The 15,882-nt window shown below is 36.9% G+C and overlaps 3 protein-coding genes and 1 long non-coding RNA gene across 10 annotated transcripts in view; 2 read left to right on the top strand and 2 right to left on the bottom strand.

The window, feature by feature from the left end:
- Positions 1 to 71: 71 nt before the first annotated feature.
- On the bottom strand, positions 72 to 1,615 carry LOC111414229 (uncharacterized). Its single transcript, XM_023045510.2, has 3 exons — positions 1,505 to 1,615; positions 518 to 1,452; positions 72 to 465 (listed from the first exon to the last, which is right to left on the bottom strand). Exons 1-3 carry the CDS (start codon positions 1,560 to 1,562, stop codon positions 124 to 126), a joined length of 1,335 nt encoding a protein of 444 aa, XP_022901278.2. The 5' UTR covers positions 1,563 to 1,615; the 3' UTR covers positions 72 to 123.
- An 87-nt stretch (positions 1,616 to 1,702) lies between these two features.
- Positions 1,703 to 4,597, bottom strand: LOC111414231 (arrestin family protein Vdup1). Of its 2 annotated transcripts, none has more exons than XM_023045511.2 (4): positions 4,108 to 4,597; positions 2,691 to 3,025; positions 2,271 to 2,639; positions 1,703 to 2,214 (listed from the first exon to the last, which is right to left on the bottom strand). In XM_023045511.2, exons 1-4 carry the CDS (start codon positions 4,226 to 4,228, stop codon positions 2,038 to 2,040), a joined length of 1,002 nt encoding a protein of 333 aa, XP_022901279.1. In that variant the 5' UTR covers positions 4,229 to 4,597; the 3' UTR covers positions 1,703 to 2,037. The 2 variants fall into 2 exon arrangements, with proteins under 2 accessions (XP_022901279.1, XP_022901280.1); XM_023045512.2 differs by having other exon boundaries at positions 4,408 to 4,596.
- Positions 3,593 to 6,488, top strand: LOC139431099 (uncharacterized). The gene is made up of 3 exons (XR_011641393.1): positions 3,593 to 4,034; positions 6,193 to 6,284; positions 6,391 to 6,488. It is a non-coding gene; the product is annotated as an uncharacterized lncRNA (long non-coding RNA).
- Positions 6,489 to 10,384: 3,896 nt separating this feature from the next.
- Positions 10,385 to 15,882, top strand: part of LOC111414246 (lachesin-like) — a 45,509-nt gene continuing 40,011 nt past the window's right edge. For 2 of the 6 annotated variants that reach the window (XM_023045534.2, XM_023045532.2), the window contains exon 1: positions 14,868 to 14,932. In XM_023045534.2, coding sequence (XP_022901302.2) covers positions 14,911 to 14,932 — 22 coding nt within the window. In that variant the 5' untranslated portion in view covers positions 14,868 to 14,910. The other 4 variants (XM_023045535.2, XM_023045533.2, XM_071198523.1 and 1 more) reach the window with 4 other exon arrangements.

Genomic DNA, 15,882 nt, shown 5'->3' with positions numbered 1-15,882 from the left:
TTGTTATTTCATTATAACATCTTAATTACTTCTTGAGATAAGGGCTTTTAAATTACTATTATAAATATAAGTTACTATTATATAATTCGATATAGTTTATTAAACTAATTAAACAACTTTAAATTATAAGCCTATTTTCGATAATGGACAAACATTGCTTGACCCAGCTTCCGTAATGAGCTCGTTAAAATCTCCATTATCGAATTTTTCAGCATTCTCGATTAAAACTTTTTCGACATCGATCATATTGAGTTGTTCTTGCACCCTGGTTTTAATTGGGCCTTCTAAAGCGTCCATGATTTGATATCGTAATATATTTGGTAAAATGTTTACTCCGAATTCAATGAGGTAATCAAACGTTCCCGCTCCATCGAATCGTACCTGAATATTTCCAAGCTCAATTTCTAAATCTTTTAATTCCGGTTTGTTTCTTGTGTCCATTGATTGTTTCATCCCTAATTCAATCTAAAAGAAATTTTTAAATTAATTTAATTTTTTGGAAAGGGAAATTTATTACTTTAATATAATCTATGGTGAACACAATTGTTCCTGTTCTTCCAAGAATTCCACCAATAAATCCCACCTCCCAGTGACTAGAACCTTGAACTTTTTGGGTTCCTATTTGAAAATTAACATAAATGGTATTATTTTGCATTTGAACATTGATGTTTCCAACTCTGTGAATGGACGTGATTCCTGTTATCCACGTTTCCATCATTTGAACGGCCATCAAACCAATTGTTTGATTATAATTATTAACTTTAAAAGGATCACACCCGCGATCTCTCAACGCGCGCCGTATTTCAGCAATAACTTGATCAATAGGAGATATTGAATTTGGAAATTTAATCGGCATATTTTTAGTTTGTTTATTCACTTCCGCTCTAACAACCGTTTGAAATTGAGAAGAAATGTGAGGTTTTGCTGATTCAAAAATAGCATGCGGCATGCTGTTTACAACTTGTTGAACGAACCCAAAGAAAATTCCGGTGTTGTGAAATTTTATGTCGACTCCTTTAAATCCAAAATCCATGGTAATTTCTTGTGCCTCCAATACTCCTTCCTCATTTACTTCTAATCGCGCACCAGCGGTTGCTTTAACCCCCGTTGCTTGGATTGTAAACGGTCCATTACTACTGCTAAATAAACTTGTCATGGAGTAACTCCCGTACATATTCACTAAATCAACACTTATAGCTAAATTAGCTCGCATTTTCGACACATCTATAATAACCTTATCGACTTTAAATTTTGATAAACCATGAATTTTAATTTGTTTTAAAAGAAGCTTTTCAACTGATGGTAAAGATGTTACCATTTCATCAACAGTCAATGGATCAGGAATTTCTTGAATTGGCAGTCCAACTGGATCTTTTTGTTTGTAGTGTTCAACAATGTTGCGGACATATTGAGAAATTTTTATTTGTCCTAATTGTGTTATGTTTAAGTCGTCTGTTAAAAATAAATTATTTAATAAAAACAATTTATAACATAAATTACTTACTGGGTACAACTTGTAATATAAAACTAAATAATAATAACGTGCGTATTATAAAAAACATGGCGTAAATATCTTGTCGTTACTGCTGAACTAACTATGGGCTACTGAATTAAGAAAAGGAGTCAAAGGTCATTATGGTTATCAGCTACTTGCTCGCGCAACTTTCTACGTCCGAACAATTAACTAAGTATTACGTTAAAATTAAATTAATAAAAATAAAATCTATTTTAATTTCTTTTCAATTACAAATTATACATTTATGGCAGTATGAATTATTACACATAACAATTAAAAAAAAACGAAATAATCGTTGTTAGTCCTTTGCATTATTTATAAGTTTATTTGCTTATAGTTCAAAGAAAAAACCGGAAACCGTTAATTAGTTTAGTAGCTTTTAAAAGAATTCCAGTTGGTTCTTCTCGCACTGCAAATATATTTTAGATCGTCGTTGTTAAGCCTTGTGTGGCGTGCTCGTGACCTTGAAGACACCTCTGCTTGTTCCATCAACCTGAAATCCTACACCGCCCGTCTTCCTTTCAATCATTAGACGGTTTATCATCAAGCCAAGGTCGAAATATCGGTAGTGTTGACGGATAATGTGTACCATTTTTTTGGATACCTTCTTCGTCCGTTTCTCTTAATGGATATGTTGCCATCACGATTGGTAGTTGAAGTTTGACTTCTTTTTCAAAACTTTTTGGTTCTATTATAAACTAGAAATAAAAATTTAAACAACAATATTTAAATTCAAACATTTTTAATAACTTACATAGACGTCGTATTGTATTTTGATTAAATGACATCCCCTGAGATTAGTTGGTGGTAATGGAGGAACGTAAAGTTGTTCGTTGGTCCATTCGTCTCTTTCGCCAGGGCGTATTTTCCCTCGAGTTAAAGAAGCTAATTCTCTTCTTTCCGACTGCACCACTTTTCCTCTTGCCATGTAAGTTATCGTTTCTGTTAAAGCAGCGCGTGTACTTTTAACAGTTACTCTACTTCGATTGTGAACGCTGGCAGAAACACCTATGCTTTCCCCGGGAACGTATCCTCCTCTATCTAAAGTTACTCTGCACACTACCGGGCCAGATCCTACGCATGTTACTCCAAATTTGTGTTCAACATCGCATTGAAATGGTTGCTAATTAGAAAAATGTTAAAAAAAGATTTTTTTAATTAAAAATGTAGTTACCGATAAAGTTGATGGTTCCAAATTTAAATCGATAGGACTCATAACAATAAAAACTTGTTGATTTTTATGCGTAAGCCCGTTAGGTTCTCTTAAAGCTGTTTTACAATAATATTGTATCCATCCATGTTTTCCAAGAAACGTTGACGGCAATCCTAATGGTAACCCTAATTTAAACGGAAAACTGTGTATTCCCGGTGAAAGTACTGAAGGTCCTTGCCCAGGTTCTCCAAGAAGTCTCATTCGAAAATCTATGTAATTTTCTCGATCGTAAACTCTTTCTTGGCGGGCAGTTCGTACTCTCACGACGCCTTCCCCGACCACGTGGAAGTGGAGACCTATAAATATCGAGGGTAGATTTAGAGTTTCCACCCAATAGATGGCGTTAAAGTTGGAAAACTTGTACTAAAGTCTACGGAATAGTTTCGACGTCGATTTGTCTGTCGCGGGAAGTGAATTAATAACGCGTCCGAAGGGCTATAATTCCATTAAACGGTTCGACGGGCGCCGCAGCGCGTGAAAAAATTAATTAATGAGCATAAATATTTAAGAGTGCTGTTTGACTTGCCCGAGTTTGTTTTGCACCGTCAAATATTTAAATTCGACTTCAAACCCCAGCTCACAGCGACTTACTTTTGACGCGTGCTCGTTTAATAAATAAACAGACCGCCCGATTCCTATTTGCTATTTAGAGTCAGCTGGCACTCCAGTTATGAATTCTTGCTCGACAACGCAAACTTTTTGTTAAGATTGCAACCAGCAGATTAGTTCATAAAATAAACTTAATCATCTCTTAATAAGAATCTAAAGAAACAAAAGAAAAACAAATATTTCCCTTCTAATGATGTAATTAGTAAGTAAATTGAAATCTTAGTCATGGTTTTTTGTACGTTTGTTTTTAGTTAAGTTATAAGCGTCTTAGTCATATGGCTTCACAAAAGAATGCTGATTATTTTTAAATAAATATATTTTAGTGCTCCTACGACACTGAATATCTAGGTAGAGGTTGCACAAACCTTGAGAGCCTACACGAAAAGAAAAAAAGAATAATGTCGCGGTCGTAAATGGCTGAAAAAATGGGAACGATTTGTAAAACATAATTATATAAATATACTGGATATGGGTATAATGGTGATCGGCGAAAAGTGAAATTGTTTGTTGATGCAATTGCGTTTGGCTATATATAGCGATGGCGGCTGGTTTTGTATCTCGATGTTTAGTTTTTGAGTCGAGAAGGAGGTGGAGGAGCAGGACGAGGGGGGACGTGGGGTTTATTAAAATTTCGCCTGCCTTTGTAACTAAATAAAAGTTTGGTTGGTGCGCTGGATGAATAAGAAATGAGTTCCGGTAATGAGATTTCTGTTTTGGGCATAGTGCAAATGATAATAATGCAGGGGGCTGGTTCATCAATTATTCTTACCAAGTGCGGGCGTGTCATCCTGTAGTTCGATTAGTACACGTCCGGATAGGAACTGTCCCGGGAAATACAAAAGGGATGTATTGTCGAACAGTATTAAAAACTTGAGCAGCTTGCGCGGCATCGCGAACGGAGAAACTGCGGGGAACCTTCGGCGACGCGGATTCGGTTACTGGCGCTCGGTTACCATATTCTGTTGCCGTTGTAAATCGTTCGTCGTTCGACTACTTTCCCTCTTCGAGACGCCTATGGGTCCTTAACATCGCCAATCCCCCCTCGGTTCCCCGACTATACCTGACATACCTGTGCCGTATCTCTCTTTTCTTCGCTTCTTCGATGATGGCTACCAAACGCCCACTCTTGTTCACCTCTTACAACAACCTTCGTGCATATTCTACACCTTATTATGTAACATCTACACGTACGACTATTGACAGATTTAGTCGTTCGTTGTGTCTTTTCATCTGTTGTTCACACTTAACACACCTGTGCTTTAGCAACTCCAGGTAGAATGAGGTGTAATCGTGGCTAGGCAACTTTATTTACATCAATAGAGCATCGGGGAATCTCTTAAAGCCCAATTGTACATTAATAATACATTTAAAAGAACTTTTAAACTAATAAGTTGAATAAAGATGGAACGGTGGTTGAAACATGTTCTTCTTATAATGTAACCGAAAAGAAATTAAATGAATTTTTGAGCAACAATTAGCATAACATAAAAGTGATTTTTTAAAAAGAAGAGAACTTTTTGCGATGTCAGCGAAGATGGGTTATGAAGGATATGACGTTCAGAGACGCTCTCCCTTTCGTAGCAGAATTTAATGAAAGCCCTTTCCCTGTGTTATGTAAGCCGCGTGCAACTCTGTCAAACGGAATGCTAAAATCCGGAGGTAACATATCACATTCGCCGTTAAATGACGGGACCACGGCATCCTCCGGGTCCGACGGCGGGATCGGTCCGGAACGGGCCGGGATGTTAAGGGGATGGCGTAGGGATCGCGCCTCTGCCCCGGCATTACTATTCCCGGCACGGCGTCATCAGAATCGGGCACACGAACATTCTTGTCTTTCTACGCCATTTTTTACCCTTAGAAATAACACGATTTATTGCTGTCTCCCGAATAAATCGTCTCCCGCACGCGGCAGGGTGGATTTTTGAAATCCACTTCAAATAGAAAACGGCTACCGAGTTCGCGAGATTTCTTATAAAAACAATAGTCCTCCTTAATCTATCACTTTACCGGCAAACCGATGTAGCCAGAAACTAGACATTTCCGAACGGGTCAAAATCATTATTTGTAATGAAAGAAAAGTAGTGCTAAGGACTCAAAAGGCAGGTAAGCTGATCAAAGCAGACGTTCGTTACGGAAAATGGGAATTTAGACCCACGTGGTTTTTTGTTCCCCGTTTAAGTTTGTTAGCACACAGGCGGCCCGAAATTCTTGCGTCGTTTCATTATAATATTTGTTACAGGGAAATCCGTCCCTTAAGAGGATATTAAATTTTCAAAATAAGCTCGCTACTTAGTTAAAACTTCTACGGGCCCTGTCGTGACCCAACGCGACCTGTCTTCCTCTTCGACGGTATGATAAACGTTCCATCGATTCGATTAATAAAACACCACCCCGTTGTATTACTACACCTAATTTAGCCGTTTGCGACTCGGCTTTAACCACCGGCTAAACTTTCGAGTCCGCCACGTTCGCGCTGCAAATCTGCATTAAAAAGCTGCCTCCCGGCATTATCTTTGCCATTTTTTGCGCCACCATAATCTCGTACGCTTTTAAACTCGTGGTTATAAATTGTTTCCTCCCGAAACAATGCCGTATCGCATCAAGAAACGCGGCTTACCATTATAGATTACGAGCATTTTTTTCCCCATGGAACCGCTCGTCGTTTAAGCGATCGTTTAATGTAGTTGTTCAGGTTCAGCGAAAAAAATTAACTTCTTTATAAATACGTTTCATTTTTTTATTTAGTACTGTAATGAAATCTTTAGAATGCCGTGAACTATTTAAAAATCTTTATTAATATTATTACTTCCCATCCTGTTAGATTATGTAAATAAAAAACTTTGCTTTTCAGAAGGGTAACAACATTTAAGAACGAATAATTCAAGAAAGTACTGATGAAAGAAGAGATGATTCCAGATTTCGAAAATTAAAAGTATAACAGACGTAAGTTAATTTTTGAAGTAACCTAAAAACATGTATTTTTTGAAGAACAAAATTTATTATATATTTTTAATTTAGTTTTTAATGTAATTTTTAAATTGTGTAACAGGTGGCTATTGCTCCTGAAGATGACTAGAAAGAATTAGTCGAAACCGGTAGAGCCGAAAATAAAAGATACCCTTCTGAAAAGCAAAGTTTTTTATTTACATAATATTTAAAAATCCACAAAATAACATTTTTTTTTTCGATATTTTCATTACATTGCCTTCCTTAAATATTATAATATAGAGCTCGATAAGATGTTGTGGGATTTAAATTCCCCTTGGTCGTCCCGTATCGTAATGGTCTCTTAAACTATCCTAAGAGGGCAGTAATAGGAGGTAGTTTCGTAAAATAATTAGCAATAAACTATGAAGTCCAAGACAACACCTAACACAGTATCTAGCAAATTGTTTCGGTTGTTATTTCTTTAGTGGCTTAACTTGCACGCGTCTTTGACAAGGACTTCTATGTGCGGAAAGTTGGTAGGTAGTAATATTAATATTAATGTTGTTCATTAATATTATTCCAAACATCTTGTCATCAGTTGTATTCCAGGTCTTTGTCAACATCTTGATCCCTAACTAGTTTTAATCTTATCGTCTAAGACATCACATGCCTCAGTATGTGATCTAACATTTTGTTACACTCAAACCCTGACATATTTCGGCCCCATATTTTCTTTAATCATCTCATACATTGTCCTGGATAATGTCCCGAACGTTTATCAATATCGGTGTACTAATATAGGTGGTGAAAGCAGGTTACTTTATACTGGGTAAATATTATTAATAATTAATTAAAGCTCGAACTGATGGATTTAATCAAGGACTTTGTGAGACTATTTCTAAAGGATCGAAACTTATAATTGTCAATGTTGGAAACGAAAGCCGTTTTGAATTATGAAAATAATCGAATAAGTTTAATATAAAGTTATTTAAATTGATGATAGTGTAGTTGGTAAAAAGAATTAGAGTAAAAATTGTAATATCACATGGTAAAAATAACTCTAATGTACACTATATTTAATATTAATATAGAGTTCATATATTATTCACTTAATAGAGTAGTTTTTACAGTTCTCTAAAGGAGAGTTCTTTTTTACTTATGTTAGTGAAGTTATGTAATATATAAAACATTAAATTTTACACTAGACGTGTACTTTTCCTTCGGGTACTTCGTAGGCACCGCACTATTTTGCTCGGGATTACTCGTTGATACCACGTGATCAACATGTGGTGTGATACAGCTAAAATTTAACGGTCATCTACTAAACGAGTAGGGACTCGATAGCGTCGAGACCTGATTTACGCGATATAGAAAGAAAGAACGATTATTTTTATTTTAATTATGTTTGCCAAAATAAAACATTCATGATGTGAAATTAGTGGAACTTCCGGAAGATTTTACATACAAGTTCCTTGTGAAGATTGGTAAAAATGTGCAACTTGGTGCAACTATACAAATAGGAAACTTATAGAAGACTCATTAGATGCAGTTTTAATGGTGACTCGGTGGAAACTTTAAAATGAATTAAGTATTATATGTTATATGTATATAAATAGAATTTAATTTTTTTAAATTTAAGTTATAACAATATATTACAAGTAAAAATAAAGTTACGACAACATCTAGTTAGATTACATATAATACACTGTTATAGAGTAACGATTTTACACTATTTAATAAACACCATCTTCTCACTATTTAGTGTAAATTTTTAATCTATACTGTAAATAAATTGGACCGATCTGAACCATGTTTTAGAGTTGATTTTTACTCTATATTTTTTCCTGTGTAGTGTAAGAAGGTGGTGGTTTAGATCTAACGGAAAAGAGGTAAATAGGTAAAGGGTTAGCGGAAGCGAAGCAGAATGGTCGTGAGGCAATAATCGGGGATTGCGTTTATCGTTTCGGAACGGTCCCGGAAGAGGGTTGAAGTTAGATGTGCAGTTATGGTGGAGGATTCAATTGGGATTCCGGGTGAGTGACCGACGGGAAGACGTAGATGGCGAAGAAAAATGGGAGTTTAAAAAAAAGCTCTGCGGGTAATTGTGGGGTTAAACGGCAAACACGCGGAAAGACGAAGATAGCCGGAGGGCTATGGTGACCGCGGCAACGACCGACAGAGAGCGGCACGTCTCAGAGGCCCATTCCAGATGCCGGAACACGAATATGTGCCGATGCCAGTGTATACAGTCCGTAATGGAAATCGTGACTTACCGCAACACCAGTAGCAACAACGGCGTTACGTCGGCGTCGGCGGCAACAGCAGCGACGATGGTGGCGTTGGTGTCGGCAGCTTTGGCACTGTTGGTAGCAGCGTTGGCAGCGTCGGAGCAAACCCGGACACTAGGCGAATCGAGCCCTCCGCCTACGACAACCCCTCTATACAATTAAGCTATCTGTTCGAAGCGTATCTATGTCATCTCGCTATCTCTACGCCAAATTGCGGGTTACCTGTTTGTGATCGAGTTAACCAACGACGGTTACGGTTTGCGGAGCGCCGTAGTTAACTTTCGAAATGTTAATCTAGGAACAGGCAGGACGAAGAACTCGCCGGCGACCTTTAAATGTCGCTGTGTTAGGCCATAGGTCCCCGACAGTGAAGTCCTCCTCAATAGCGGCGTGATTTTTCCGAGTATGAAAGAGACGACGTCAACAAAGTGCCGTACGTGGGGGAGCGAAACTACTCGTTGAATGCGCGCCCGAGAGAGGGGCCGCTTAATAACCCACCGAGGAGAGTATATTACGCTTAAGCCATTCATCAGGAGGTGTTAAGGACGTTTATCGTTGTTTCTGTTTCATCTTACGTTCATTACCGAGTCCGCGGTATATTAAGCATCTCCAACCGCCGCATTGTTTCCCAGTTTCACTTACTCCGGAGCCGCTGCCGCCTCCGACACCGACACCGCCGCACCCCATCCCAGCCCCCCGATTACAACTGTTGCCGGTTCACCAATTATTAATTAGTTCACGCTGCTCTACTTTCTTCCGGACGCCCTCGCCATCTACCGTTACGTCGCAATTATCTCCAACATGTGACGATGTTACAAATTAGACGAACGTGACCTCGCACGGGGCTTAGTTCTAAGACCTTCCCATCCTTCGTTCCCCACGCAAAATTTCGCCGCGGGTATCTATCTTCGATGTTTAATCCTCCGGATACCAACCGACTGGAAGTAACGTCACCTCCACCGCTAAGAGACAACGGATGATAACCATAATTAAGCGCTATATTCTAAACCGCAAAAAAACCTTCTCATTTTCTACGCTCCATTATAAACCACTTTACAAAATACACCGTCTTGAATATTAAGCATAATTTCTAGAGGAACAAAAAGTAAAATTCAAAATTAAGTTTATATTCTCAAAAAACTATAATTAGAAAAAATAAGTAGTCACTTGTGTAGGAATTACGCAAGACTACTCTTGAGGTGGTAATATTAGGGATGCAAACATAAGATCGTATTAACTGCGACTTATAACTTAAAGCAAACCACTTTACGAAATATACCGTCTTGAATTCCAAGTACATTTCTCAGAACTAAAGTAGACTTAAAATTTAAAAAAAAAAATAATAACTCTCTTAGTTTTTGTAATAGGTGATATAAGCGTATAAAAGTGGATTGCACTCGAGGAAAATACAAATGGTAGAGATGAGTTGTCACTTGTGTGGGGATCACGAAAGAGGGTTCTGGTGGTGGGGATATTAGGAGTGCGGGCATGGGGAGATCCTATGTGTAATGAAACTGTAACCGCGACTTATAACTTTGTTTTCCATGTGGCCGGATTCTGTGATCAGGGCTGTAGAGAACTGTTACGGCGCGCTCCGTGCTCATGATGAAATTGCATTCCTGTGCAGATTTCCGTGAGGGCGCTCGTCCCCTAGGCCCGCTATACTACAAGAGCAACAGTTACTTCTCTACTCCTCGGCGTATTTGTTTCAACACGGCCGAGGGAGGCGTGGTATCCAATATGCCTCTCCCACAGGCTCTGGCTGCGGCTCTGGTCGTGGATCTGGTTCCAGAGTCCGCGTTCGGAGCGCAGAAATTCAGTTCCGGCGCGGTCGCACTGTCGAACGGAGCTTTTTAGTCTCGGCACGAAAGCTACCGTGTCGGCAACTCGACAACTCAACACAACTTCCGAAGAGCGCGAAAGTTTATATTCAGCCGTACGGCCCCGTTTTTAGGTGCGTAAAAAATCTTTGTACGAAATTTGAAAAATTTTCGCCGATTATTTACGACGTGCTGTGAGTGAGCCGAGATCGTACTGACGCGGCCAATGGGTAATTAAGAGATTGCAATTTGCGTGCGGGAGGTTTTAGTAATATTGCGAAAAGGTAACCGATTTGCGATATTACTAAAAAGAGAACAGAACAATCGCCGTGATATATTGTGGTGTGAGTGGCCACGGCAAATTTTAATTATCTAATGTGTAAACCGAGAAACTCCGCGCCCCGTAAACGGCTCTCTGTTCTGCCTCTTCACCAATTTTCATTTGTCGCCGACACTCGATAAGGTTTCTTTTTTATCTTATTTTATTTTTCACTATTATACCTTTTTTTAAACGATCCAGTTCTCCGCGCCAGCGCATCTCCAACCGAGGCATGCGCCCCGTACGAATTTCAAATTTACCGCCGTTAACGGGAACATAACACGTTCCAACTCTACAAATTCCTTGCTAATTTTGTTTGTAAAGAATCTTTTTTTAAGAAAGAGAATGTAATAAAATTCGATTCACCCAAGGAACTTAAAATGTTCCAAAGAACCCACGATATTAAAACGATTGTGTACGATGACAAACGATATTTTAATTATACATTCCGGAACTTGAGAATTTCGGTAAAAATTTGCTCGGCCGCTATCGGTAATTGCCCGTGTAGGCGTAAATCAACATTTTTATTGTCGCAGCTTTTATTAAAAGCCATTATTTTCTAGTGGCAATGCGCGGGGCTCCACCCGGTGATGTGCGCGCTGTCTGTAGACCGACAGCGCTTGCATAGGGGCTTCCCCATAAATCTCATTTAAATAACACCGAATTAATAAGAATTTTAGCCTAAAAATTACCACCACGCTAATAGAATCTCCTTCCGTCCCACTTTCTCCCCAATTTATTTTCTTGTAATATTCTAAATGCTAAATTATTAACGTCTTGCGTCTTCATTATTTTCATAAATTTTAATACGAAACCCCACGATAGCATCAACAGTGAAAACAACTCCCTCTTTTACTTTCCCCTTTCTTCTTTTATCTTTCAAAACTCTTTTTGAAATATATATATATATTTGTAATATATATTTTTTTAAATCAAAGTTCGTGTTAATAAAACATTTCAATCAAATTCAGCATTCTTTAACTTAAAAATAACTAAAGTTATTTCGTTATTTCTAATTTTTACAAGATCTGTAATGAGTATGTATTCTTGTAGTAAATGCCAGGAACCGTTGGGAATTTTAGATATTTTGTAGACATTAGAACGATTCTTGTTAAAATATGAAAACCAGCGCCTCGCCAGCAAACGACCTCTGCGATTTGAGAGTATATCTTCTTATAAGAGACTTTGTATCTTTACCTACAGTGTGTTAATTAATTATCGTACCCGACGTCATCATTGCAAGTATGCAACCAATAACGCGATTTGCGTATTGCAATACGAATACTGTGATATTGGTTGCATACTTGCAATGATGACGTCGTGTACGATAATTAATTAACACAGTGTAGATATATAAGGAACGATTTCGCCCCAAATCGCCGAGGTCGCTTACGGGCGAGGCGATACATCCTCTGATGTTGACGATTTTGTGTTAATATATTAAATCTAATGCCTAGCCTGCAAGCAACCTCGGCGGTTTGAGGAGAAATATTTTCTTATATTCATACAACATATTCTGATAACAAGATAAGTTTGAAGCAAGTTCTAATTAAATATTTTCTACATTCATTGTAGAATGTAGTATATTTGTAATATATATTTTTTTTAAATCAAAGTTCGTGTTAATAAAACATTTCAATCAAATTCAGCATTCTTTAACTTAAAAATAACTAAAGTTATTTCGTTATTTCTAATTTTTACAAGATCTGTAATGAGTATGTATTCTTGTAGTAAATCCCAGGAACCGTTGGGAATTTTAGATATTTTGTAGACATTTGTATTATTGCTTCTGTATGGCTGTTTGTAAACACAAATTAACAGAATAGAACGATTCTTGTTAAAATATAAAAACCAGCGCCTCGCCCGCAAACGACCTCGGTTTGAGAGTATATCTTCTTATAAGAGACTTTGTATCTTTACCTACAGTGTGTTAATTAATTATCGTACCCGACGTCATCATTGCAAGTATGCAACCAATAACGCGATTTGCGTATTGCAATACGATTACTGTCATATTGGTTGCATACTTGCAATGATGACGTCGTGTACGATAATTAATTAACACAGTGTAGATATATAAGGAACGATTTCGCCCCAAATCGCCGAGGTCGCTTACGGGCGAGGCGATACATCCTCTAATGTTGACGATTTTGTGTTAATATATTAAATATATTAAATATTCATATTCTGATAACAAGATAAGTTTGAAGCAAGTTCTAATTAAATATTTTCTACATTCATTATAGGGGATTATGTATTTTGAAAGAGTGATAAAAAATTAATTTTTATTATTTTTAATCTATATTTTTTTTTATAATTTTATATTATTTTAAGATTAAAATTTATTTTATTGTCGGTTTTTTTTTAAGTATGTAAAGCGATTAAATTGATATAAATGAGTCTATTGATATATAATTCGTTAAAAATATTTGTATATTTTGAGCAGGAAGCGTACAGATGTACGCTAATTGAGTGTAGGTAGGATTTTGTTTTAAAATGAATTAAATCGATATTTTTAACAAATATTTTCAACCCTATTCGAGTATAGAAATTCAAAACAAACTTTAATAAATTGTTTTTTTTAGGGTTTCACCTATTCATTAAATTACATTATTACTTTTTACGTTTATTCGGTCAGATATTCAAAATTCAGAGTTGATTTTTTTTCTCTAGTTCAAAACTACAATAGGGCTTTCGCGTGAAAGTGCAAGTTATTACAGAAATTAGTATTTCGCGCACGTATTGCATTACTAGTATCGCGAATAAATAACAATGTGCTTGCGGGATACGAAACAATTGCGTTTGACTCTAAATAATAACCTTTTTGTCATGTGTCATATGTATAATTCGAATAGTTTTTAAGTGAACGCAGTTGCTATTTTAACGGAAAAGATTTGTTGGGTTAACAATAAATTGAAAAGTTTTTTTTGGGTGGTAAAAAATGTGAAAACGAGAAGGGAAGTTGGGAGATAATAAAATTAACATCCCTTGTCGAATAAAACGTATTCCTTTATGCCGGCACGCCGTGTCTAACTCGTTAAATTGATTTCTTGTACGCTAGGTTTTGGTGGCAGGCCTGCAGGCCAAGCTGGACAGCCCTGCTATCCCCTTCCAAACCCTCCCCCCCAAAACATTAATTTCCCGTACATGTCTTCCCGTTCCGTTGCAAAGTGAATGAACACATGCTCACCCACAATTTCCATCTAATCTGACAGCAATCTTACTTAATTGTCGATAGATTGGTCTTGACTTGCCCAGATCGGATACCGATTCATCACATACCCATTTCCGCAACCGGCTGCCTGAAATTGTTAATTTCTAACTGGACGAGCGAAATAATTTACACTTGTTTCGACCTGGGGGCATATGGCAGACCCAAATTTCCTCCCAACTCTCCGTCACGGCACGCAACTTTATCTCCCATGCCTTGTGTGCTTGTGTTGACCAAACTTTCGTCAAAGTACTGAATTTTAAATATTTATGTACCTACACTTCTGAATTATTTATATTTACTTTTTACTAAATCTGCCATTTTCTTGATTATTATTCTATTATTTAGTTTGAACAAAATTTACAAAAACTTTAACCAAAAATTATTTGTTTTATTCTATTTACCGGATCAATTAATTAATTGTAATTGAGGTTGTGTGCAGCTTTGAACCTATTTTAATTACATAATTGTTCAATTACGATATTAAATCAATATTGTAATGTAGCTTTTCTTTTCAATTATTTAATCATCCCATTGTCTCTCATTTACTATTGTTGAAAACTATTTTTTATTCGTTTTATTTAACTCGCATTTTGAAGATACAAGATAATTCGAAAATATCCATATTATCGGATGCACAAAAATTCATCCACATTCTCGAAACTTCAAAATTCATTTAACTTATGATTCCTATCAAATCGCTGAACCGAAAATTTATCAATTTTAGTTGGATAATTCCAATAGATCGCACTATTTTTCATGTTTTCATATTAGAGACGTGTCTGCAGAGGAATCTGCAGAGGAAGAACCATAATAATAATAATATCTCTATAATGATATAATTCAAAAACTATTTTCGTTTTAATTAAAACGTATTATTGACTTGAAAACATGATACGTTAATTTTGGGATGAACTTGAGATGGTGTAATCTGTGACCTACTTATATTTCAACCTCTATAAATGAGACGTTAGTTTATAAACAACCAGTTGTGAGTTGCGAGATGTTTCAAAAACAAATTCGTTGTAAGTAAAAATAACTTTATTTTGCTACATTAAAAGTAAAAAAAATAAAAAAGTAGAACTTGATTGTCATCAATCAGGGCATAATTTTCAACGCCGGCTATTTGTCGTTACGAAACGTTCCCCGGTTCGTTTTAGGGGTGCCCGAACGTTTGTTAATTAATTATTCTTGGCTTGTATGTAAATATTGACAGAGAGTGGCCGTCGGGCGGAGCGTCGCGGCGACTCGGCGGTCGTTTTTTATCGGAGCTCGACCGCGTCGTTGTAACCGTTCGCAGGGTCACACCTTCTTCGTGTTTGCCCGAAATTACAAATGGGGCGCCCTCGCTTAATTGCCTTGTCTTATTGGCGACCGAATCTTTTGATCTCAACCGAACGTTGGTTTACTACATGGTTCTCATCATACTACGTATTGAGAACATCATTTTTTAAATTAAAATTGTTATAATTAATAAAACACCAAAATTATAAGATCTTTCAATATAATGATAATAATAATAATAATATTTATTGATCACAATGTACTACACTTCAGAATAAACAACTAAAAATGGTTTCCAATAAACAACTGATCAATCTTATGGCGAGGTTAAATATACAGCGTGTCCCGTATCTTCCGCATCAGAGCATTATACGGTTGTAGAATACATTATTCTGAAGCGATCTTTCTAATAAATTTTTTTCGAAATGTTTATAATAAACGCACGGGAACTGTTTAACAACGACCAATAACGGACGACTTTGATTCACCGAAAAAGTTTATTTCTCTTTCCGTGACGAATCTATTGGTGAGTACACGTGGGAAACGAGTTATCATCGGCGCAGCGGACCGGCCGAAGGAGGCACCGACTACCTGAGGCTGATTTGCGATCTGCTGATTGGACGAAAAACAGTTCGTTTAAACAGTTCCCGTGCGGTTATTATAAACATTTCGAAAAAATTTTATTAGAAAG

This window comes from Onthophagus taurus, chromosome 8 (assembly GCF_036711975.1).
Source record: "Onthophagus taurus isolate NC chromosome 8, IU_Otau_3.0, whole genome shotgun sequence".
Classification (NCBI taxonomy): domain Eukaryota; kingdom Metazoa; phylum Arthropoda; class Insecta; order Coleoptera; family Scarabaeidae; genus Onthophagus; species Onthophagus taurus.
Note: the sequence above shows the minus strand (reverse complement) of the source record. Positions and strands in the feature narration are given on the sequence as shown.

Excerpts from the sequence above, each read along its gene's own strand:
- LOC111414229 (XM_023045510.2), bottom strand. The coding sequence starts at position 1,562 with ATGTTTTTTATAATACGCACGTTATTATTATTTAGTTTTATATTACAA. Across the intron at positions 1,453-1,504 it reads TATATTACAAGTTGTACCCA|ACGACTTAAACATAACACAA; the intron begins GTAAGTAATTTA and ends TATTTTTAACAG. Across the intron at positions 466-517 it reads TCACCATAGATTATATTAAA|ATTGAATTAGGGATGAAACA; the intron begins GTAATAAATTTC and ends AATTTCTTTTAG.
- LOC111414231 (XM_023045511.2), bottom strand. The coding sequence starts at position 4,228 with ATGCCGCGCAAGCTGCTCAAGTTTTTAATACTGTTCGACAATACATCC. Across the intron at positions 2,640-2,690 it reads TGGAACCATCAACTTTATCG|CAACCATTTCAATGCGATGT; the intron begins GTAACTACATTT and ends TTTTCTAATTAG. Across the intron at positions 2,215-2,270 it reads AAATACAATACGACGTCTAT|TTTATAATAGAACCAAAAAG; the intron begins GTAAGTTATTAA and ends TTTTATTTCTAG.